Source organism: Juglans regia, chromosome 1 (genome assembly GCF_001411555.2).
Source record: "Juglans regia cultivar Chandler chromosome 1, Walnut 2.0, whole genome shotgun sequence".
In the NCBI taxonomy this organism is placed as follows: domain Eukaryota; kingdom Viridiplantae; phylum Streptophyta; class Magnoliopsida; order Fagales; family Juglandaceae; genus Juglans; species Juglans regia.
The window spans coordinates 17,655,533-17,681,191 of NC_049901.1; the positions used below are offsets into that span (position 1 = coordinate 17,655,533).

The window sequence follows — 25,659 nt, forward strand, 5'->3', positions numbered from 1 at the left end:
GGTGTGTATATCGAGTGGCTTGGCAAGTGGTCAAGAAGTCATATGCTTGGCAAGTGGATTAAACCTAAAGGCATATGAATTTTAAGGACTTGCCAAGTTTTAATACCGATGTCCTATAAACACAAAAGATCATAACATGAACCAAAGTCCTTGATCGTTTCATGGCGGTCACCTTGAACCGTCTGCCAGGAAGTTACAAACGTTGATTTAATAACTTCATAAAACGTTATACATTTCAGAATTTTATGCTATGAATGCCAAGTCAGCAATTGAAAACTTGGCTTTTATATAATTAAATAGAAGTATGAGGGAGTTGCAAATCATCTTTGTCTCCACCGAGTTCATGCCCTTTCTGTTGTCAGAGTCCTTTAATGCGACGTGACTTCTCCAATGGCACCATAAATGTGGCGTGTAGTTCGATAGTGGCGCCATTTGTTCCTGACTTTGCGCTTGTCCTTTATGAGCCGTAGATGATCTGATATTAATGGATCAAGGGTTGTCTGCATTTCTCGTTGTGCTCTGTGCAGGTCTCTGGGTTCTGAACGCGACCGCAGGCTGTCAGGCTGACCTATCTTCTCGACTCCTCGACTCCTTTTCCTGGTAGATGTTTTGCCCCTTATGCAGACTTGGTGGCTTTTGAGTCGAGTATTGGGCCGAGGTCCAATGGACTTTGTGAAATGGGAAAAATTCCCTTACAATTGATTTAAAAAAAAATTTTATACAAGAAAATTAATATATTCACATGGTTTAACGTAATTTTTTTATTGTAAAATAAATATAACATATTACATTAAGCCAGTTCAGCATATAAACTTCCTTTGCGTATACGTAATATTTTTCTTTTATGTTTTTACCATTTAAAACATCTTTTTGTATCCAATAAACATTGATATTACGATTTTTTTCCTAACGTGGTTTTCCATGTTATTCATTATTTCTCATTGCTGTCACATTTCTTCATCATTTTTTAAATGGATTTTATCACTATTTATCTTTCCTTTAGAGAAATTTGAGTATAGATTCTCAAATGGTTAAGCTTTTTCTTGTTTTTTTTTTTTTAATTTCAAATTTTCAAAACTATGCTTTTTAAATATAAAAACAAATTTTAAATCATAATCATTAGGAAGAGATAAATAATTGCAAAAAGACTATAAATATTTTTTAATAAAAAACATGATGGTTAGAGGAAAAATAGTATAAAAAATATGAGTATTGAAAAGTAAGAACTAAACAAAATTATTTAAATAAAGTAGTTGAAAGGATAGAATAAATGTGTTTTAAAAAGTGGAGAGCTAAAATAGATGTAAGGCCTTTTAGCTAAACCTAGCACGCACAAATTTTAGAGAGAGAGAACGCGAATGCTTTAGCATGCAACCCGGACCGAAATTGAAGCTCACACCTCTCAATAAATGCCTCTTAGGCACCCTCTCTGTGGGGTCGCTCCCTTCTACCCCCACAATTCCAAACCCCAAAGCTTGGTCCCACAAATCTCTCTCTCTCTCGTTTCCTCTTTCTGAATCCCAGCCGTCTTCGTCTAAATCCAAACAAAAGACAAGCCTTCCAAGGATGAAAAGAGATCATTGATTTCTCTCTCTTTCTTTCTTTCTATCTCTCTCTTGACTTTCTCTCCTCTCTATCTTAAGCTCCCTCACCTTGGGAGAGGAGAGAACTCTTCCAAACCTACATCCTCATCTCCTTCCTATAGTGCTGCATATGAACCACTTCCACTTTCTCAAAGCTAACGAAACTGATCATAAGATAGGAAAGAATAAGAGAAGGAAGAAGGGTTCTAGGTTAAGGTGGTAGGCTCGATAGACAGGCCAAGGATGATCACGAAAAGCCAGGAAGGAGCACAGAGCGAGGCTGCTACTGGGCCTGCTAAAGGCGGTTCCGAGTCCAGCCGAGCGGGGTTGAAGAAGGGGCCATGGACAGCTGTGGAGGATGCAATCTTGGTAGAGTATGTGAAGAAGTATGGTGAAGGGAACTGGAATGCCGTACAGAAGAATTGCGGGTTGATGCGGTGTGGCAAAAGTTGTAGATTGAGATGGGCTAACCATTTGAGGCCAAATCTCAAGAAGGGCTCATTTTCACCTGAAGAAGAGAGGATTATCATAGAACTTCACGCTAGACTCGGCAACAAATGGGCTCGCATGGCTTCTCAGGTATGCTCTTATTCAATTTGTTGAATATCAATCATCTACGACATGCATTCTCATTTTCATGCATATTCTTCTTTTTTGTAGGGTGATTATGTATTTTCATTATATTGGCATTGATTTGTTGTGCCTTTTCTTACCCATTTGCTTTGGTTTTGATCGCGACCCTTCGGTGTTTATTCTAGTCAGATTGCTTTCTTGATCTTCTTATTCTTTTTAATGTTCTCATGTGGTTAGATCATTTCCTTTCAGAAAAAATTTTATGGCTATCTCGTTTTTCTAATCTGATCTTCCCTCGACCTTGATTGTGACCAAGCGCCGGTCTCCTTTCCCCCCTCGTGTGTTTAGATGAGTGCGATGGCTTGCATGCATCATTTTTCTTCTTGTTTATTTCATCTTCATTAATATAAATGAAGCTCTTTGGATTTAGGAACATAAATTTCTCACTTCCTTGTTTTTGGATTCCATATGAACTTTCCGATTCTACTTTGTTTCCTTTTCTTTTGCATGATCAATTTGTTTCTTAATAAACAAATACATTCGCGTCTTTGATGCTGACCTCAAAGTAATTTTGTCTCTCGTCTCTCTCTCTCTCTCTCTCTCTCTCTCTCTCTTTCTCTCTCTCTCTCTCTCATTTTTATTTGGACCCACCACTTTATATTTTTCTGTGAAATTGGCCACCATTACGTAGTTGTTTTTTTTTTTTTTCCCTGAACTCTTTGTTCTAACTATGATTTCTCTGCTTTCTACCTTCAGTTGCCTGGTCGAACTGACAACGAAATAAAAAACTACTGGAATACAAGAATGAAGAGACGCCTGAGATCCGGGTTGCCTATTTACCCTCAAGAAGTTCAGCAAGAAGCTGCAGCGTTTCACCTATTGAAACAGCAGCAGCAGCAGCAGCAAGAGCACCTCCACCAAAAACACCAAGATCATTCTTCTGCTGGTTCATTCTCAGCGCTACTCTCCTCTTCTCAACCTCTTGAGCTCAACTACAATCCCTCAATTTCCATCTTTGAGACGATGAATTTCTCTTCGGCTGCAAACCATCTTCCTAACCAGGCATCTTATGACTCTTACTCCAAACCTAGCAACCAATTCAGGTTTTTCAGTGAAAACAATAATATTGCAGGCTATACTTTGCCCCTATCCCCCATTTCTCCTTTTGAATCATCACCGTCCACCGTTTTTAATCAGAATATATCATCCAAACCCATTTCATCTCCATTAATTGAATTCAGTTCAGACAGTCTTAGTAGGAGTTACAATGTCGGGGGCATGGCTGCAAGAGCTCCATATGAGCCATTCGGTGTAGCTCAGGATCTAGAAACAGAGCCCCCTTCAAACCAAACACCACCGCAGTCAACAACTCATGCTTCATCCACAGCCAGTGGCGATGAGAACTTTATGAGAGCTCCAAGCAATGCTAATGACTGTGAACTGGAGACGCCATTGTCGCAAGATGATAGTGGATTATTGAATGCTCTGTTAGTGGAATCTCGAACTCTTTCCCAGAAGTCCAAGGGAAAAGCATTATCGGCTGCCTCTTCCGATAAAGGGAAAAGCGTGGTGGTGGATGCACTCAGTAAGGAGGAAGACACAATACATATGGAATCGACTATGAAGATTAGTGGTGAGACGAGCGCTGAGAACCAGTGGGATGATTTGAGCTCTTCTCAATCATCACTTGGTGAGTTAGTCCTTTTTGTTTCAACCTTTTTCCTGACAAATTTAAGATTGGCTTTCATGCTGTACTTTCGTTAGCTCGTAATAGTAATGACTGCTACTTATGATCCGGTTTTATGGTATGCATTTCTCTCAACTCTCACCGATCATTATTTTTTATTTAACATGTTTGCAAAAAATATATATGCCTTACAAGTACTTTTGTTGGTAAGCCATCTTCTGTAGCGCCATTATGTTCATATGTTGTACCTTTTGGTTCAAACAGGGATGAAACCAACTGATCAGGATCAACTAGTGGAGATGAACTCCATGGATGATGATTTGCTGAGCCTGCTGGACAACTTCCCATCAGCAATGCCAGCACCCGAGTGGTACCGTGGAGGTCTCGACATATCCAATGGGAAATCATCAGGTGTGGAAAGAGACAATATGAGACTTGATACTCAGCAAAATGCTTTGCCTGCGCCGGTGACAACCAGTACTACCACACCAGAGCATGAATGGGGCATCGGCCCTTATCAATGGAATAACATGCCTAGCATATGCTAGAGATCAGCTTCCTACAGATGTCTTGTGTTTCCATTTCTTTAGTCTAGGGTTAGTGCACTAGTGTCCATATGGTTTAAAGAGTAGATAATAGGGCTTCATAAGGGTTAAGAATTAGAGAGTAGTCTCCAGGTGGTACAAAAAACTTAGTCTAATTTATTAGTTCATGTGTTGCTTGCAAGTTTAGCTTTGCTTTAGGCTTTATGAATTGTTACTTATATATATCATGGTGTAATGTTTGTTTGTTGGTTTGTGAGTGGCTTGTGCATGTAGAGGGGGAAAAAACAGAAAATATGTTGTGGCCGTACTGTATAATATATATACACATATATATGTATGATCATCAATGTAGTAATGCCTTTTACATTAGCCCCAAGAGTTTAAATTTACATAATTTGTTATAAAAGTAGGATATATGGGCCATGATCATGTGTGGCTTCATGAGATGCAGAGATAAATTTAGAAAAGGCTAGCTAATTTGCGCACTTTTCCTTTTAGATTGACTATATTTGTACGTAGTACTCCACGATTGGCTCCTTTTAAGGGACAAAGCATGCATGACAAACCCAATTTGCCACACAATCATGATCAGTACTTTCATCCTTGAATCTCGTTAAGAATAGCAGTGCAAACTTGCTAAATGATCTGCCTTGTTGGATCATCTCTTTTAACTTGGGTTGCCTTCAATTTTTGGTAATGAAACGTCTCTATATTTAGTGGGGAGAAAGGGCTCACGCATAGCATCTTTTCCCCAATCGTCGCCGGCCACTTTCCTCTAAATGCTTCTAATAATATAGAGTTATATATCCACAAATGTGAGAGGAAACATAGGAGCTGCTTGTATTACGGTTCACCAAGTTAACATGATGATGCATGTTTTTCGTTTCCCCCTTTTTGTAGCTCCTTCAAGCCATGTATTACGATAGCCAGTCTTGATCAGGTTCACACATTTAAAATATCTCTGCATACTAAAAAGCAATTATCATGATGATCCCAACACCATAAATGATGTTTAACATTGTGTCTATATATGTGTGTGTGTGTGTATTCCACTATTTCCCTCATATCTCTTCATTGGTTTTTCAAGGAATTAGGCATGGAGATTGCGTGAATCCAAAAGTTAATTATTAATATATACTTGTAATATATTAGGATAGGATTACTTTCCCACTTGCACGTTGGTGCAGACTAAACAACTAAGATGTTCATATGTCCAACTTGGTTACTAAAAAGCCAAAATGCTGAGTAACTGAAAGAAAAACTCTTATTTTATTGATTAAATGTTATCCCATCCTAATAAATTTAAAGGCAAACCAGATGTGCCTCACCTTTCTCTAGGGTTCTCCTCATCTGATTGTGAAGATGGTGGTCCAGGGACAGAATCAACAAAGAACTCCTCCACTGAGATGAGGTAAAGCAATTAGCATATGACTAGCAACACAGAGAGAAATATGTTTAAATTTTAATCATGTAAATCAAGGAAAGAGTTCTCCTTGGGCTCACTTGAACACCAGCGTTAAAAAATTCAAAATGTGATGATGCCCAGAAACAAATGTGGTACTCATACAGAATTAATAAAGAAACCATGTTGATACTGCTACTTGATAAAGAAACTTTCCCTTTTCACATGGACACACTGGATATTTCAGTGAATCAATACACTTTTTTTCACCTCTAACTTGCTTGAGTTCTATATGATTGTCTTAGAAATGTCTATGCATTTTCCCCATATATTTTGAAAAATATAATTAGCATTATGTTTTTGCCAATCACCAAAACCATGCATATTGGCATCAAAATGAAGGTCTTCAATTTCAATTACCTATATCCTCTTGCTCAGGCGAATCGAGCAAAATTTCTGAATCTGATGGCAAAAAGGGGGAACCAGGATAATTTCCCAAGGCTCCTAAATCTGCAAAGGAATTGTGAAAGCAATGTATTAGCAAAAGCTACACGGTGTTTAGACCTAATGAAAGCGATTTCATGGCGCCAGAGTCCTTTTAAGACAGCTTCAAAGTTCTGAATGTATCTTACTTATCAAAAAGAAAAAGTTCTGAATGTATCTTGCCAAAACAACAGAACCTTTATCTTATGCAGAAGATCTTCTATCATTACTGAGCTTGAAGCAAGAACAAATATTCAAAAATTTGTATCACCAATTCCATAATTAATATATTTTTTAATCAGCAAACAAAAACTTTATTGATAAACAGAAAAGGTGAGATCCCAAGTACAGGGGACATAACCATCTCCTCAGAAAATGAAGAGAGTAAAGCCTACCCCATATTAATTTATACTTTCTGCTTTCTTTTAGGAGGAACTTAACCTAATTGAATGCATTTGGTGTTATTTTGGGAATTTCAATAGTTAATACATATACTTCCTGCTTTCCATTAGGAGAAACTTCATCACACCTCTAAATACCACCACTTTTTCAATTTGAGTCCTAAACTACAAATAGGTTTCAATTTGCATCCTCCATAAAAAATCTTATTGATAGAATTGTGCCATATTACCTATTTTCCTGCATCTTAATTGTCAGATCTTAACCAAAGATCTTGGAGGCGCAAATTACAACTTTTCACAGTTTAGGATGCAAATTAAAAAGGGAGTGGTGGTGGTAGTTTGAAGGTGAAAAATGTAATTCTCCCTTTTATTTTACTTTGTATGTGCAACCAGTATTGTAGCAGTTAATAAAGATAAGATACAAATTACCTCCCAAATTTGACAAATCAGCTGTTAGATCCGACAGACTGAAATTCCACTGGATCTGATCCAGTGATCTGAGAGAATCCCTGGAATTTCCAGCCCCACCATCTGGTGCAAGTTGTAATCCTGCCGAACTGGCCACATCAGATGTAAATGTTGTATCAAGTGCTGACGTGTCAACCCCCATTCCAGAAATTTCTGTGAAGGGGAAATGGCCACTGGATGCAACTGATGTAGGACTCACAGGCATCTCTGACATAGTGCCATTGGCGGAATAATGGGAGCCACATCAACAGCACTGCTCTCCATCACCATACTTCAACAAGATCATAAATAATTGCGATTAAAATAACTTCTACTGAGCAAAAATTCTTATCTAGAAAGAAGCAAAACCAGGATTAAATTGTCATTGAATGAATGGACCGAACCCGCCAAAAATCAAAATAGAAAAAGTTGTTCTTGCCGGGAGAATAGCATTGGAGACATCTTTATCTGAGGAGGCGGCTTCATATTTTGATGCAGATGTAAACTTGAGCATACCCGTGCAAACAGACGGGCATAAACATGACTCTTTACAATGAGAATATACCCATGCAAACACATCATTGCATGCATATGCAACTGAGAGTTTAACAGTCAAACCATTTGAAATTCAAACAAGTGATCCAATAATATTCAAAGACAACAAACACTAATTGAACATGGACCAACTACATTAAATTCCATTACTTAAAATAGGTAATCAATTTTAAATGACATGAAGATCGAGAAGTGCTCACTCATTCCCAGAATTCATCCGTATGTGATGAAAGTTGCTTGGAGCAGGGACTCCATTAACCACATGACAGCTCGATATTCCACAGCCCATCGGATCGAGATGAGGTTGACCTGCTGCTGGAATTGGAGGTTGCTGTAGGATGGGATATCCCATAGGTAAATTGTTAACTGCACTGCAAACATGTGGCATTGAATAACAATGACAACAATAACATATAAATGCCACATAACAAGTCTTGCTCAGAACATTCAGCCTCCATAAGAAATCATGAGCACCGCACTTTTAGGCCCGGTATGGATACAAAAGTCCCTCCAACTCATCTCATATAATCATTACAACTTTCCCACACAAAATATAATAAACAAATCAACTTTTTCAAATTCCAAAACAATAATAATATTGAAAAATGATATTCTAACAATATTTTATTCAACTTTCAAATTTCATCTCAACTCATCTCATCTCAACTCACTATCCAAACCTCCCCTTAGAGGCAACCAAGTCTTTTTACCCAGCATGCTAAGGAAGCAAAATTCCATAAGACAAAGAAAACCCAACAGAAATCTCCATGTATCCACTGAAGGTTTGGGAAAAAATAAAAGAAACTAGATACTAGCACTATTTTCATAAGTGGCCATGCAGAAACAGTCCAAAAGCATATGTATACATTTGCTTGGTATAAGGGGGATAAGGTTACATGCAAACGTAATAAGGAAATTATGGCTTCCTCAAGGCACCAAACATCTCCAAAATTTATCATTCCAAGGAAAACCAACCTCCCAAACCACCAGAGGCTCTATCATAACAATTTTTTTCACTATCATTCTATTATTTACATGCAATAAAGGCTAATAAAGAAGATGAGATGGGACAGTTTCTATGTCTAAAAGCTGTGTTTTCAAGTACAGCAATATTTATGGCTCCATTGCTACAAACAGGCCACTATATGCATTAATTCAATCAAGGGCTACCATTGCTTGTCAAGAATGAAACCCAAAAGCCTTTTGACCATCTAATGAAGTGACATTTCATTATGTTGTGCCTTTGCAAACAGCAAACCTCCCATGGAGGGAAAGATAAGTTTTTTCACACACACAAAATTTCGTACACACAAAATTTCGCACACACAATGACATAAACTACCATTGCTTTATCAATTTGCACCCTAAAGTGCAAATGGCCGTGCACCCTCAATCAAGATTCATGTGGCACAATCGTAATGGTCAGATTTTAACCTAGGATGGAAATTTTGTAGTTTAGGGTGCAAATTAAAAAACAAATGGTAGCTTGCAGTGCAAAATATAATTTCTCCCATTCTTCCTCTTCTGCTTTTCATTCTTGGTTATACGTCTTCTTTGTCAACAGCTTCACAGTCTAGTGCTTCATAGCCTTCTTGGCCGTCTAAGAAGTCGATCTTTCTTCCACAAAGAGGCCCTCATCAATGTCCTCACTGCCTTGGCCATTTCTCCTTCAACTTTAGGGCTGGACATTTTTGCCTTATCCGCAACAGCCTTTGACTTTGCAGCAAATGCCACGCCAGAACCAATTTTGGTCACAAGCCATTAAGCCTTGCTACACAAGGGAGATGAGGATGGCATGCCGCTTCTTATATTTTGTTTAGTAGATGAACTTGATTCTCCTTTTGAAATTGGAGGCAGGGGTCTCAAAAGAGGTGGACCACTTGTGGGTTTTGTGAAAAAAGGACTTCTAATACACCCAGCCATTTATCATCAGAAAAATCCAATTATCCTGCCAATATAGGAGACATGTCCGTGTCCAATATTGTATAATGTGTTGTGTGCTTATGTTCAGGCCCCTTTCCTTAGAAGCTTATTTGAAGGAATAAGGCCCCCACTAGAGTGAACTTCTTGACTTGACTGGCCTCCCAAATAAACAGAATCATTGAGTGATAACTAATTTCTTCACTGCTCTTTTAATATTCATATTTAGTACCTTATAATGACTTATAAAGAAAATTTAGTCAGAATCAACTATTACACCTATTATCGCAAAGAGTCCTAAAATTAATGAAATTCAGATGATAACCTCAATCTAAAATTAATATAACCCTTTATTCCTAACTAACAACAGATTACGTAATAAGCTACCTATTATCCATGTACGTTAATGTGTGCTCTCAAACAGCCATACCATTGTAGGTTGAAGACTTACCAGGCATGGGATGGATCCCATTCTCGATGGGGGCCAAAGGAACCTTCGGAGCTACAGGATACTTCATGAGATGATACTGATGCTCAAGTAGATGATTGAACAGTAAGATTTGTCTTTTCAATTTTAGCCGTATATAATATGCCCTGAAAAAGTCTGCATTTTCTTCTTCCAACTTTTGCCATACTGAATTAAATAAATAATATATAAAAAGAATGTCAGATTAAGGTAATCTGAAGATTCTTAAAATAAAAAAATAAAAGGTTTTACTCTAATTTTACAATTACAGTGTAAGTCAATTTCTTACTCAAGAAACAAAGACATAAAAAGTGATGGAAATATCTCTAAATAGTGATATAGTGATCCAAAACACTTCGATTCCAGTTTTCCATTCCATTAACCACTGAAATGTGATATCATCAAACACTTCTAATTAACATATTCTTAATGCAACATACAAACAGAAATTCAAAGACCAACAAATAGTTTGCCTACCCAGAGTTGTAAATCCGGGATCTATCCTTGAGCGAGTCAAGAGGGTTTTAACCACCTCATCTCTATATATAATTGCAGACATCGCTCTATTAGATTCTGGACCTACAACAGCCATTTTGTAGAATTATAAACATAAGGATAGGAAAAATATTAGTTCATATCCTTTTCGAAGAAAATTAGAAAGAAAGAAAAAATGAAAAACGAACAATAGAAACATTAGGAGTAAGTTGCCTCACAAGTTCAATATCTTGGCGTGAAACTTCTTTGCCATCATTGCTCGAAGTAGATACTGAACCTGAATCTGTGACAGGAGCCTCGGTTGCATGGTTGTCTGGTTGTCTGGTTGTTCACCTTGGGACTCCTGTGAAACTTGGGTTGAGGATTGAATTTCTTGTGTGCTCTGTGACTCCACAGAAGTTCACTTTATTTTAGTGACAAGTATCACAAGTGCTACAACTAGCAGAAAATCAGACACATAAATGCACTACCATTAGGGTTGAAAGAAAAGGACAGTAATATAATTTGATTTTGAGAACCTGCGTGTACTGATTTTTGAGAAATCTTCTATTGAGGTAGAATAAGGTGTCGTTTGGATAGTGAGTTGAGATGAGATGAGATAGTTTTAGATGAATTAAATAAAATATTGTTAGAATATTATTTTTTAATATTATTATTATTTTGAGATTTGAAAAAATTGAATTATTTATTATATTTTACGTGAAAATTTGATAAAGTTGTAATAATGAGATGAGATTAAATGAATTGACATCACTTCTCAATCCAAACGGAGCCTAAATCTTCTCTACCTTAATATGTATGCATAAAAAGGATATGGATTAAAGGAAATCAATAGAGATAATGATATATTAAACGAGTTACCATCAATATCCAACTTAGCCAAGTTGTTTCTATCTATTTATCATATAAACCACATCTAATAGAAAAAGGGGCACCAATCATGCATGTCCTCAACATCATTAGAATTTGCAGAGTACATTGGTGTTTCAGTGTTTTGCTGGACTGTAAGGTACAACAATGTGGAGTTGTCGTGACAAAAATCAACCACCATAGTTTATCATAACAAAGTATCATGGAGGTCAGACTATAGAATCAAAATTGTGCATTAGTCGTTACAAGCTAAATGGTAGTGGCATTATTTGGCAACATAATCAGAACTACAAAGTTATAGAATATATAGTGAATATGAGATTTGGGCATGCAGTACAAGGAATAGTTTGTGAGTATGAGAGTTGGGAAGACAGTATGAGAGTTGGGTATGACACAATGGTTGCACAGAAAATTGACTAGTCAAAAATTTATAAAAGAAAGAAACTCTAAGGCTTGTTTGGACACCATGAGAATTCTCAAAACGTATCATAATTTTATTCTCAAATATTGCTCAAACACAAAACACTTTTCAATTTCAAATGTTCAACTTTTTCGTCTAATTATTATCTAATCATTATTTAAACACAAAAATCAATACAACTTTTACAAACTTTAAAACAAAAATAATATTAGAAACCTATATTTAACCAGATCTCATTCACGTCCATGAAAATATTGCAATTTACACTACATACACTTGCATAACCACTGAACAACACTAACTAAGGTCTCGTTTGTTTCGAGAAAATATTTCATCTCATCTTATCTTATCATTATAATTTTTTTAATTTTTAATATAAAATAAAATAATCAATTCAATTTTTTCAAATCTCAAAATAAAAATAATATTAAAAAATATATTTTAACAATATTTTATTTAATTTTTTAACTTTAATCTCATCTCATCTCCGAAAACAAACGCACCCTAAATTGATTGAGAAATTATTTGAGTGCCACAATATATAGCCCACAAAACATAAAACATAAAATAAAACGAAGGAACAAAGATGAAGATCTGGCAAGTATTACCTTCTACCCACTTTTTAAATCTCCAACAACACTGAAGAGAAACACTTTATTTCGACGAGTTCAGGAGACCAACTTCATATTCAAAGAATATCGAGTATACCAGAGCTCTAGCAAACCAAAACCTTAAAGAAATTTCAAAAGGACCAGTAGGGACTCGCTTGAACCACGAGTTTAAGGACCGCTATATAAAAGTACCCACGGAAGCTGAAATGCAGTAATAAGGTTCAAAACGATATTAGAGGAGCGAAATGAAATTTACACCGTAATAGAGACGAATAATGATAGGTAAAAAACATTTACTACTTTTTTATATATTTGACTAGGTAAAAAACAGAGAGAGAGAGAGAGAGAGAGAACCAGTGGGCTATCTTCTTGGTCAACAGACAATGTTGGGAGGGTGAGCCTTACCCTGACATTACTGGAAAGCTCGACGGAGAGGCAGAGACCCTGAACGAGAAACAGTGGGAATGAGAAAACGAAAACTCTACTCAATCCCGAGCTGCTTGACCCTCCCTCTTCTCTCTCAGATATACATCTCACTCGACTAGACGAAACGCATTTCCCTCTTCGAGCCGCATCTCCATCTTCGAGCCTCATAACTCTCTCTCTCGAACCTCTTACTTTTCTCTCTCAGGCCTTCTTTCTCACCCCGACGCCCTAACCCCAAAATCTCCCAAACCCTAGAAAATCTCCAAAATCTCCTCGGAACATCTAACTCGAAGACCTTCTCTCTCTCTCCCCCCGTCAGCCCCAAGCCGCTGGAGTGATGGAGCCTAACCTTTGAAGACTCATCTCCCTCACCCCTTTCAGTAGAAGAAATCTTCGTCAAAGGTATTTTTTTTTTCTAATTCGTTTTAAATGTCTACCTTTGAAGACCCATCTCTCTCAGAATTTATGCATTATTTTTGGAGACACAGGGACCGATTCACCACAACCTTTTGAAGACCATCTCGCTCACCCCCTTCAGTTTGAAGAAATCTCCGTGAAAGGTAATTTTTGTTTCAAATTCGGTTGAAATGTCTACCTTTGTGTCAATGCTGCGTCTCTCTCTCTCTCTCTCAGAGTTTCTGCATTTTTTTTGGAGACACTTTAATGGGACTAACTTCTCAGTTGCATATGTTTACACATTAAATTCTGGATTTTTTTTCTGCTCTGCGTCTGAATTCAAATGTTAATGGCCATGTATAATTTCTATGGTACAATGAACAAAAGCAAAAGCCGACTGAAAACCCTAGTATTTTTTGTACTCCAAATAAAAAACCCTTTAGAAATTAGGTTACATCCCTTGTAAATTACATTTTGTTTTTGTAAATTACATCCCTTGTAAATTACATTTTGTTTTTGTAAAGGCAGGCCAAGCATGTCTTAAACAAATTAATAACCTAAGAAATCTGACTCACCCACAATCATATAGTTCATGCAAGATCCAAACAACTCAAACACAAGGGTTTTGAAAACACTCATTGCCTTCTTTTCACTCTCTGCAGTTTTCTAGTACAGAATATACAATAACTTGGTCTATTTTGTTCAAATTGTGCTGTTCATAACATAGTTGTTAAAATATTTACTTGATCATCCAGTCTCAGGGAAAAAACAAACTGATCATTTAGATTGTTTGCAATCTTCCTTTCTTGCTGTGCATTTCTATTTGCTCTGGCTACATGAGAACCTAGTAATGCATTTTCTTATCCCTGTTTGCTGTCAAAAGTTCCATAGCTTTCAGCTAAACCATGTTCAGTTTAATATAACTTCAATTTTTTTGGCTTATTTAGTTTTTTTTGTTATGCTATTCTTTATTTCTTAGTCTTTATATTGCTAAAGCAGGAAACTTCGTCCATATTTTACCTGAATTTTTTCAGATATTTTTTCTGTTCAGTTCTATATCACTTAGGAGCCGTTTGGATTCGAAGATGATTTGAGATGAGTTGAGATGAGTTGAGATGGATTGTGAATAGTAATGAGATGAGTTGTGAATAGTAGTGAGATTTGTGAGTTAAAGTTGCTGAATAGTAATGAATAGTAGTGAGATGAGTTTAGATGAGCTGAGATGTCCTGCGAATCCAAACATCTCCTTAATTTTTTCCGCTTATTTAGTTTTTTTTTTGGTATGCTAAAGCAGGAATAGAAGTAAGGTTGGATCAATACTTATTTATTCGTCAGTTGTGGAGTTTAGATGGGATACCAAACCAGAGCCTGTTGAAATCTGGAATTTGGGATTGGATCTTTAAATTTTGGTAATTTTTAAGTTCACTTAGGTTTATCTAGAGAATGAGGTGATGGGCAGGTTCATATAATCGTTTTGGGAATTGACTCAATTTGCATGCCTTGTTCTGTTTTGAAAGACAGAAACTTTTAAGAAATGTGTCCTCTTGCCCACAAAGAAGTTTGCTGTGTAGGATAGATTTTTGTATTTTCTTCAAGAAAATACCAGGAAGCTCCTTTTGCTTTATTGGTTAAGCTCCAACACGTTTTTATTCAGGGTCTCAGAAATGTCTTTGCACTTTCTAGCCTTAGGGTTTTGTGTACAGACGTAGAGAAAGAATTAAGAACAAGTTAGGATCACAAAAGATAGGAAATTTAAACTTTAGAATGTATGCCCCTTGAAACTTACACTCCCTTCTATTTCAAGATTGTGCAGGAAGTTTTCCTTTGTATACGTCCCGTGTACTTGGGCTTTGCTTATTCTTGGGAATAAATTTTCTTATTACTTATTATAAAAAAAAAAAGTTGCAGCCTTTAGGAATTGAAGGATGGCACTGTTGGGTTTAAATGAAGTAGAAAACTTAGTTAACATATTGATTAAACTGCTGGAAGGGAATGCAATGATTATTCATTGGAAATTGGGGATGAAATCCTAATCCTTATTACCAAGCTTCTGAGACCCTGAATAAAAATGTGTTGGAGCTTAACCAATAAAGAAAAAGGAGCTTCCTGGTATTTTCTTGAAGAAAATACAAAAATCTATCCTACACAGCAAACTTCTGTGTACACGCACATACATGATAATAGCAATATTAAAAATTTCTTCAACTTTTGCTCTGGATTTTCAGCATTTATGATGAATCACATGACCTGGGAGACAAATGATTTTGAGTCATTTTTGGAGATTGATGTGAAGTTGAATCTCACACTTGAGGTTGTAATTATTCCCCTTAAGATTAACTTACATATAAAAAAAAAATTACTTGGGTTGTGGCACACGCAGACAATTCTTCACTTTCTTTTTTTTTTGTTCCATATGCTTGCATTAGGCACAATAAGATTGATTTTTGGAATCATTATAGGATCAGTGCATTGTGGAAAGAGAAATTTTGGTCTATCATATAACTTCTTCATTGAATCTAAATCTTACACCGGCTGTTATTGAGCTGAGGGTATGTATCCCAAGTTTATCTACTGCTTGCAGATTTACACACGTCCATTTACCATGATGCCTATATCAGCTGTTGAGCATCCTGGAAATTTGTAAGCGATTCAATAATAATTTTAATTGCAGTTTTGTCTATTGCAACCTACCAGTCTTAAATCAATCTTTCATGAAATATATGGTTGCCCATTATTGTAGACAACCAACATGATACAATAACATACAGATTTTGGCTAACACAGTTTCATCACCTCATTTTTTATACCCTAGGTAATATCATGTGTATGTTTGGTGAGAATAACACCATTTTTTCAACGCAGATTTATTATCACTTTGGTTTATCAACAACCAAAAAATCAGTGCCATACATACAACATCAACAACCAAAAAATCCCACCAAACACAGATCAAACAAACATCAAATTGCAGATCCATAAACACTTAAACACACATTTTTGTAATGCTAGGAATGGAGAAATGAAACAAAAAGAGAAAAATAAAAACCCTTTTCTTTAATTTCTTACCCTTGTAAGATGGAATACGGTGGCTCTCGGCAGCGGTAAATACAATACCAGCAGATGACTGAAGCTGTGCAGAAATGGTGAAGCTGGAGAAGCCGTACAGACCCGAGAATATTTCTTACACGGTACCGGAGTGATGGAGCCACGAGTTCCGGAGTGATGTAGCCACACGGGGTGGAGAGAGGGTGAGGCCGGCGAAAGGGCACGAGCTAGGGAGTGGATCACAAAAGATAGGAAATTTAAACTTTAGAATGTATGCCCCTTGAAACTTACTCTCCCTTCTATTTCAAGATTGTGCAGGAAGTTTTCCTTTGTATACGTCCCGTGTACTTGGGCTTTGCTTATTCTTGGGAATAAATTTTCTTATTACTTATATAAAAAAAAAAAGTTGCAGCCTTTAGGAATTGAAGGATGGCACTGTTGGGTTTAAAGGAAGTAGAAAACTTAGTTAACATATTGATTAAACTGCTGGAAGGGAATGCAATGATTATTCATTGGAAATTGGGGATGAAATCCTAATCCTTATTACCAACTACTGGTGGCAACAGATGCATTGTAGGGCAATCAGATTTGAGATTTGAAGGTTTTTGCTTACCTCTCGCTGTGGCAGACCTTGAGGAGGGGGTTTACAATACTTTTTCGTTGAGTTTCTTGATGAACTTAGTGAACAGCAAGCTGAGAAGGGTGCTGACTTGGGAGAAAAGATAGCGTGTGCTCCTGGCAGCTGCTAGGGTTTTATAAGGGTTAACCTGGCGTGCACACCAGTTCTGGAACTCCAGTAATTGGGAGTTTTCTATTTCTGAGTTCAAATAAGTTTATTTCTGAAGCTTTTTGAGAGACGTTAGACCTGCTTTTAGGGCTTCTGGTCCTAAAACTCTGGTTTACAAGCTGTCTCAGTTTAAGATACTTTGCCTATGGAACACAAGACCTAATGGAAGTCAATTTGGAACATCTTTTCTACGTGCCTTCCATAACAGATGATTAATTGAATAAAAACAATCAGTACCAAAAGATCTTTTTTTTTTTTTTTTTTTTTATCGGTAAACAAGATTTTATTGATCATTAGGGAAGATCCCAAGTACACGGGAATGACAACCCTAAGAATCTCGTAGCAGCCATGTGTCAACATTAAAAAAAATACCAATTTAGAGTTCCACGTACTTGAGTATGACAACCCATGACAAACTTAAGGGATGCAAAGTGTTTTTAAGGGGTGGTTGTGTCCAATCATGGAGATCTTCATTAGGGGCAAAAGATGACTTGGTATTCATATGAATCTTGGTTCTGATGAATTGTTTTGGGCTTTGTTTGATATTAGTGAACAAGTTATTCGATGAGAATGCTAAGTTTCAGTCATTGATGTAGGGCTGTCCAGCTGCACCAAATATGATTGCTTTTGATTTGTTGGGTTTTCATGTTTCTGCAGAGTCTATTTCACTCTTTATGCCAAGAGGTAGTAGAAGAATCAGACTTCTATGAAACACTGTGCCAATCCCACAAAATCCTTGAAATACATGCTGCGGCATTGCTGTTCACAATGTGAAAAGAAAATACAGCCTGATTTTATGTTATTATGCTTGTGTGTGTTGAAAAATCTTTCTTCAATAGTAAGTTTTAGACCTGCATGTGATGGATATTTCGTTGGTTGGTTATGGTCTTTTATGTAGATGCCAGTTTTGCAGTGTCTGCTGATCTTTTGTGCATACATGCGTTTTTGTTTTCTCGAACGGATTACTAATTTTGGAAATAACATTATGCATGATCACTTTTTCAGGACTTCGTATCTTTGCCTTTTCTTTTATTCATATGGCGGATCCGGGTGAAAATCAACAGCCTGAACAAGGTATAGGTCTTTTTCTTTTGTGGTTTCTTCTCTTTGTTTGCATCCTCACGAATTGGATCTTCTTGTTCCTCTTTTGTTTTTGTGGCTATTGGCTATTTTTATTCCAGCAATTTTTCCAATCCTTTGTATTTTCAGTCTGCAACTTCTTCAGGAAGCCATCACGGAACAAAAACATCAGAAAGCGAACAGTTGTTGAGGATGAAGAGGAGGATTCAAAAATGGAAACCTCATTCTTACACACTGAGAAGAAAACCTTAAAGCACGAGAGTAAGCTGTACTTCTGTACTGGATCCTCTAAGCACAATACATCAACGTCTGCTGAAGCGAAAAAGGAATCTGAGACACCAATTTTTCAGTTTGAGTCTTCAAAGGAAATTCAAGTTGAACATGATAGCAGAGCAACAGCGACGCTAGAAACTGAGACTGAGTTCTCAAGAGATGCTCGTGCATTGCGTGAGAAAGCTCTTAAGCAAGCAGATGAGGCTTTGAAGGGGAAAGGAAAGAGCTCTGGGGATGAAAAGCTTTATAAAGGGATCCATGGGTATACTGATTATAAGGCTGGGTTCCGAAGAGAGCAAACAGTTGCCAGCGAGAAAGCTGGTGGGGCACATGGGCCTTTGAGGGCTTCTGCTCACATAAGAGTTTCAGCACGATTTGATTATCAGCCGGACATATGTAAGGATTACAAAGAGACTGGTTACTGTGGGTATGGAGATTCATGTAAGTTTATGCATGATCGAGGGGATTACAAGTCTGGATGGCAGTTGGAAAAGGATTGGGAGGAAGCAGAGAAAGCAAGGAAGAGAAATCTAGCTTTGGGAGTAGATGACGTGGATGATGGGGGTGCAGATCCTGGTGAGGAAGATGATGAAGATTCTTTGCCATTTGCATGTTTCATTTGTAGGCAGCCTTTTGTTGATCCTGTTGTTACCAAGTGCAAGCACTATTTCTGTGAGCATTGTGCATTAAAGGTACCTCATCTATACCAATCTATGGTTCTGGAGCATAATCGGTTTACTGTTTGTGGATTTAAGATGGCTTTATTCCTTAAAGAAGAAAAAACATTGAATCATTAACAAAAAGCAAGGCAACCTTCCAAATTTAAGAAGAATCGTACCATACAAAATTGTGGTTTATGAAACATGACACAATATAGGCTTGTGAAAAAGTTCTATTACTGCTTCTGTCCCCCAACACACACATGCATGCTTATGTACACCACTAAACTTGTAGATGAGTAGAGTTGCCATTTGAGGAATGATGTAGATTAATGATGCAATCAAGTTCAATGAGTGAATTTCACAGCAAAATGCTGATTAGAAGGGTTTCATTCACACACAAAAGTTGAGCTGGTTAAGTTTGAGGATAAATTTAGGGTTTCATGATTTGTTTTTGAAGTTTTATGTTGAGTTTCAGTTAGACCTATTTTGCATAGGTCTAGAAGTGGGTTTAAACATTGCCTTTGGGTTACTTTTTTATTAGACACATAATAGTTGTCAAGTTTGTCTGAATAACTCGATGCTTTGGATTTTTCAACTTATTTCTCATTGCATTACTTAAAAGCAGGTGTCTTCTGTAATTGATAGTTTTTATTGGAGGGTGTAATTTGGGTTTTGTTAGTTTCTTTGGGGTTTCAATTCTGAGCCGATTGCTTGTGAAGTTTAGACTAGCCTTGTTCTGCAGAATGTCAAGTCTGCAACTTCAGGCATGTGATCTAAGTGTTTGTTGGGTTCAACAATTCTTTTTTGGGCTTAGAATCCCAGGATCAACAGCTAACTGATGCCATAAAAACTTTTATTATGAAGCCCTAGCAAAATTGATTAGGCAACTGCTGATACTGAAAGTAAACTGCATTGCTGTAATAACTCTTTTAATGATATATCATCATTTTGGTGTTTTTCTTTTTTGGCCTTGGTTCTGTGCTTGAGCATCAGAGTACCGTTTTAAAATATGTCCCTGTGGTTACATAGTTGCCCTTCTCTCCTTCATTCAGTAGTGTAATTGAAATTTTGTTCTTTTCATTTTCAGCATCATGCAAAGAACAAGAAATGCTTTGTCTGCAACAAGCCAACGCTTGGGATTTTCAATACAGCTCTCGAAATTCGCAAGAGGATGGCTGCAGAGAATAAATGAGGGTTGCTCAATGGTGATCTTTGCTTTGTAACCTTGTTGGAATGAGCTTTTTCTTTGTTTGTTGGTTAGTGTTGAGAGAGAAAGTTCATTCATCTGTCTCTTTTTGTTTTTTCCCATCAATGTTCCATACCCTATCACAAATTCTCAATCAACTGATTATTTCCCTTCGCCTTTTTTTTTTTTTCTTTTGGCCAAGTTATGACAGAGCTTTGAGTGAGCATGTAATACCCAGATACGTTTCTCTCAGAAATATCAAATGTTTTTAGTAAATGTTAGTTGATGTTGAGCAACACAAGCTACATTGAAAAGAAAGATATTTGGCCATTTACATGAAACAGATGAGTAACACATACAGAAATGAGAGTAGGATGTTATCTATTTACAAGGAACACATGTATGCAAAACCAATTAGAATATGTAAAACTCCTCAATTCAATTTGCTGATTTGCTTGGTTTATATACTAGGGTTGGCGTCCCTGTGAATATGTTTATCATACTCCAGTCATTATCTCCTTGGTTGCTAAACTGCTGTTGTTCTAGTCATTGTCGTGATTCCGCGTGTGTGGAGATGGTGAAGTCAAAAGCGGCCACGGTACGTTCTTCTGTTCTCTTACTCTCTGAACATCCATCTTTGTACGTTGCCTTAAAATCCTGTTCACAGCCTTCAGGTAGTTGCTCGAGTCATGGTCTCTGAGGATCGTACCATCTGAACCATAGGCGGTGGGATCGCTTAGTGTCTCTAGGGGGGGGGGACTATTTAGGAAGGCTGCAAGGGCATTTGTAGAGTATCCACATTGATTCTTGTCCAAGGCATATAGAGCACTACCTGGAGGGAGTAAAGGGTGAGAAGGAGATGACTTCTCATCAGGTTGCAGAATGAATAGTTTGCCCAGAGGAGAGTACAATAGTTTCTGCATAAACATGGGATAGGGAAAAGGTCAGTGAGAAAACCAAAAATTCAAAGCTCCAAATTCAACATTTAACAAATTCCAAGATTATTAATTTTGAATTTGAACTGGAAAGATGATAGAGAATGATCAAGATGATGCTTACATTTTTTATCAAACAAGAATGCGAGCAAAAGGCGCCATTTAAACGCTTCAGGACTGTGGCAACATGGTTAGGGTAGTTGCAGGAAAAGGCTCTAGGAACAGTATCTCTGTGCATCATTACGCAGTGAATGTGGCTCTCATCCAAACCCAGCTCATCAAGTATGCTTTGGCCTCCACAGAACACAAACGGTGAGCCGAAAGTGACCACCGGTCGGAGAGTGGAGGGCTTGACAACCTTCCTGGTCAGTAGCATCAAGTTGACCAAAAGAGAGAGACTACCCCCAATAGAGTGACCAGTAAATTGAAGTTTTGCACGTTCCCCATATTTGTTCAAGTGCTCAACTATTTCTGGCATGAATTGCTCATATATTCCCTTTGCAGCTTCATAAATTCCTCTATGAACAAGCACATATGTACCCTGTATCCACCAGTACAGGTATTCACGGTTGTCATTGTATGTATGGTACACGAATTAATAAACTGAGTGGAGGAGATTGTTACCTCAAATTTGGTTGGTTCAAAGAAAAGGTTTGCTTGCCAAGAAGCCAAGGAATCTGATCCCTGCAATTCACAAGAAAAGAGTCTTCATTGTCGGATTCAGTTGTTATAAAAATAGAAAATCAATGGCCTATTGTTCTTCTGTGATGAATGGCTGAAGCAGGAATTACCTTAATCACAAAGCAGCGAGTGTACGTGCTTAAATCATCACAAATAAACCTTTCACAAGGTGATGAATGGCGTGACTGAAGATCCTTTGCTGCCTCCTGTTTTTCCCTCTCTCCAGCTACAACCACTGCTGTCATTGTTGAAGCAGCCATGCAAGCAGCCATTTCTGGCTTATTAATCGGGGGGAAATTTCTCCGTCCTCTTGTGGCTGGCCTCTGGTTGACTCCTCGTCATCACCCTCCTGTGATTCAGAACCAAGGGACAAAAGACTCTTTGTACGTGATTGGACATAAGAAGCGGCTGATGCCGCAATCTCATAAGCAACAGATCGGTGGATAGGACACTTCTTCTCAGAGGCCACATCTTTCTCAGAACTGAATTCACTTGCTGCTTCTAAGGCAGCTTGGGGTATGGCAGTGGAATCCTCATCAAGTTTTGCTTTAATTGCGGCTGCCTCTGCTTTCTTCTCCAATGAAGATGTGACGAAATGCAAGCCATAATATTTTCTCAGATCTTTTGCCTGCATATATCAGTGGGATCAAGTTATTTCTTTATACGAACCATACTTGACTATATATATATATATGAAAAACAATCGAAGCAATTAACAAAAATTGAAGAAACCCCATCTGAAAGAAGCAGAATAAGGTACCTTGATCTCTGGTATCACATAAGCCATGTTGCACAAAAATGCAAACTGAGAAAACAGCTTTGTATCAGACCATGGCACTCGAGCCAAAAGTCTCGAGAATGATTCACGATTATATCTGACTCCTCCTCCGCCGCCTTCTTCTGAACTATAATCGACGGCACACCGCCTTCATCTCCACCACAATCACACTCACCAATGTCACACTCTTCACCAGTCACATCTTCATCCTCACCCTCATTATGCTGCCGATTTCTCCAATGACTTCTTATTTCCAGTAACCTCTCCATCCAATTCGATCTCTTTATCTCGGCCTCTCCTTCACCACACTCCACTGGGTTCTCCATTATATTCATATCCTTTTCCACTACATTCATGTCCTTACTTGTCTCCGGATCAAACAAAAATGATCGAATGGAGCTTGGGAAGATGGTACTAGGCAATTGAAATAATGGGAAAATTCCCATAGAATGACTGCTCAAGTTTTGGTTGTGTAGCTGTGGCTTGGATGCGATTGTTGGAGTGAAAAAAGTGGTTATCAGAGTAGGATCTTCGGATGCAGGCTCCATTGCGAAGGTCCTTGCTAGAGCGTGAGCAACGAAGGCCCCTCATGTGCTCTTTGAAGAACATGTCCTCCGAGGCTGCAGCAACCCTTGGAGACGTTGGAATAGTCAATGAGGTGCATGCCATGGCTTGTAGAATTGAATATCTTTCAGCAGATTAATGCTAGCATAATTGTTGTTGGTGCAGAAGCTTTGATCTTTACCAATTGGCCGGATGGACTGAATTAATGTCATCAAACTCTTTCAGAATAATATTGCAAACGATCCTGTAGCCACAAAGGGGGAGGAGTCCAGCAGAGAAATCAAAAATCCTTTGGATTTTTTTCATTTATTTTTGGTGGAGTTCTTGAAAACAGATGGACTTAGTTGAAGAAGTTAAAAGTTTTTTTGAAGAACTGGAATAAGATGGTTTTTAGGCATGTTTCTTATTCCATTAAGGAGCTTGAGGAGAGGATTGAGCAAGTTGATTTTCAATTACAGTCGGGTTTCCAGGAAGAGTTAGAGAAGGAATTGCTAGTTTTGAAGGCTGAGCTTAATTATTGGGAGCGAAATGAGGAGAAACGTTTAGCCCAAATTGCTAAGAAAAAATGGCTGGAAGGTGGGGGATCAAAATTCCAAGTTTTTTCATGCAGTGGCCAATATGAGAAGAAGAAAGTCGATGATAGCTTTTATGACTCTCGCGGATGGGGTTGTTCTTGGCTCACCAGAGGAGGTACACAATGGGGCTATTAATCACTTTAAAAATTTTCTGTGTGGGGTGAGAGTTTATCAACAGGCTGATTTATCTTTGTTAGTGAGGCCAGTTATTTCGGTCTAGGAAAATGAGGGACTTTGTGAACCACCATCAGAAAGGGAAGTGAGGGAGACACTATGGTCTATCCCGAAGAACAGTAGTCCTGGGCCAGATGGATTTGGTTCGGCATTTTTTATGCATTGCTGAGATATTGTAAAGGATGATTTGGTGGAGGCAGCAGAACATTTTTTCTTGGGAGTTTCTTTGCCGAGATTTTACTCTTCCTCATTCATAGTTTTGATTCCAAAAGTGCAGGATCCAAAGAGTTTTGATAAGTTCCGGCCAATTAGTGTGTTGTGGCTTACAAGATTTTTTCTAAAATATTGATGGCGCGTTTGACGCCGTTCCTTTCCAAAATAATTTCTCCAGAACATGGTGCTTTTATCCCAGGTCGTAGCATTTTTGAAAATATTTCTTTGGCTTAGGAAATGATTCAGTCAATCAATAAGAAACATTGTGGAGGAAATGTCATGATGAAAATAGATATGGCCAAAGCCTATGACCGAGTCGATTGGATTTTTTAATCCATGTTCTTAAGCCTTTCGGGTTTGCTAATAAATTTTGCAATCCGATGGGTCTGTGTATTAAGTCGCCTTTGGTTCTCCATAATGATGGATGAGACCTATAAAGGATTTTTTCAGCCTTCGAGAGGTTTGCGTCAAGGAGACCCGTTGTCGCCCTATTTGTTCATTTTAATGGAAGATATATTATCTCGTTTGTTGCGTAAAGGCTTTGCTAAAAATGGAATAGGGAGTTATGTTCATCCCCGTGGTGCTCCTCTAATTTCGCATTTACTATATGCGGATGACTTACCGATTTTTTCTAGTGGGGAAAGGAAGTCTTTAAGAGGTATTTCAAAAGTTCTTGAGACTTATTCTGCTTGATCTGGCAGTTGATAAACAGAGACAAGTCTTCTATGTTTTTCTCGAAAAAAATAAGTGCATCTCGGCTTGCGGCTCTCTTGAATATGATGGGTTTTGTGGAAGGCAATCTACCCACATGGTATTTAGGGACGCTAGTAACTGATGGAAGAGTCACTTCACGTATGTTAAACCCGTTGGTGGAGAAGGTTAAGAACAAAGTGGCGGGATGGAAAGGGCGTCTTCTTTCTCAAGGAGGTAAACTGATCCTTTTAAAAGATGTTTTGTGTAGTATGCCGACTCACTTGTTAACTGTTTTGGATGTGCCAAAGATTATGTTGGGAAAGCTGAATTCTATCTTATCGAGCTTCTTTTGGGGGGATTCTAAGAGAAGATGGTGCTCATAGGCATCGATGTGTAGGCCTACAGTGGAGGGAGGAATCGGTGTTAGAAGTTTTGAATATGTTCAGAAATCATTGCACATGAAATTAGCTTCGAGAATTTTGTCTATAGATAATTTATGGACAAAATTTCTTAAGGCAAAATATTTTAGTGGAAACTAGTTTATTGGAGCTGCGAGTAGGAGTTTGGATTCCAGACTGTGGAAGTCCATGTCCAAAGTATTACTAGAAGTTTTGGAAAATTTGATTATTAAGGTTAGAGAAGGAAATATTTCCTTTTGGTTTTACGAATGGTTGTCAAGTGGACCTTTGGATGCTTCTTTGGGTGTCGTGTTAGATCCTAACTTATTGATAA

The 25,659-nt window shown here is 37.7% G+C and overlaps 2 protein-coding genes and 2 pseudogenes across 6 annotated transcripts; 2 read left to right on the top strand and 2 right to left on the bottom strand.

The window, feature by feature from the left end:
- The first annotated feature begins 1,436 nt into the window (after positions 1-1,436).
- On the top strand, positions 1,437-4,873 carry LOC108982148 (transcription factor MYB101). Its single transcript, XM_018953448.2, has 3 exons — positions 1,437-2,162; positions 2,913-3,846; positions 4,108-4,873. The coding sequence occupies exons 1-3, from the start codon at positions 1,827-1,829 to the stop codon at positions 4,389-4,391; spliced, it is 1,554 nt and encodes a 517-aa protein (XP_018808993.1). The 5' UTR covers positions 1,437-1,826; the 3' UTR covers positions 4,392-4,873.
- LOC108983655 lies at positions 4,757-10,957 on the bottom strand (annotated as a pseudogene).
- Positions 10,958-12,783: 1,826 nt separating this feature from the next.
- On the top strand, positions 12,784-21,349 carry LOC118344279 (zinc finger CCCH domain-containing protein 1-like). Of its 5 annotated transcripts, none has more exons than XR_004798041.1 (7): positions 12,784-13,287; positions 13,374-13,445; positions 18,119-18,187; positions 18,323-19,158; positions 20,216-20,333; positions 20,786-20,912; positions 20,982-21,349. XR_004798041.1 is itself a non-coding variant. In XM_035684715.1 (7 exons), the coding sequence occupies exons 4-6, from the start codon at positions 18,151-18,153 to the stop codon at positions 20,318-20,320; spliced, it is 978 nt and encodes a 325-aa protein (XP_035540608.1). In that variant the 5' UTR covers positions 12,784-13,287; positions 13,374-13,445; positions 15,863-15,921; positions 18,119-18,150; the 3' UTR covers positions 20,321-20,333; positions 20,786-21,349. The 5 variants fall into 5 exon arrangements, 3 of the variants coding, with proteins under 3 accessions (XP_035540608.1, XP_035540556.1, XP_035540593.1); XR_004798042.1 differs by having other exon boundaries at positions 20,989-21,349; XM_035684715.1 differs by adding an exon at positions 15,863-15,921 and having other exon boundaries at positions 20,786-21,349.
- LOC118343786 lies at positions 20,812-24,565 on the bottom strand (annotated as a pseudogene).
- Positions 24,566-25,659: the final 1,094 nt, after the last annotated feature.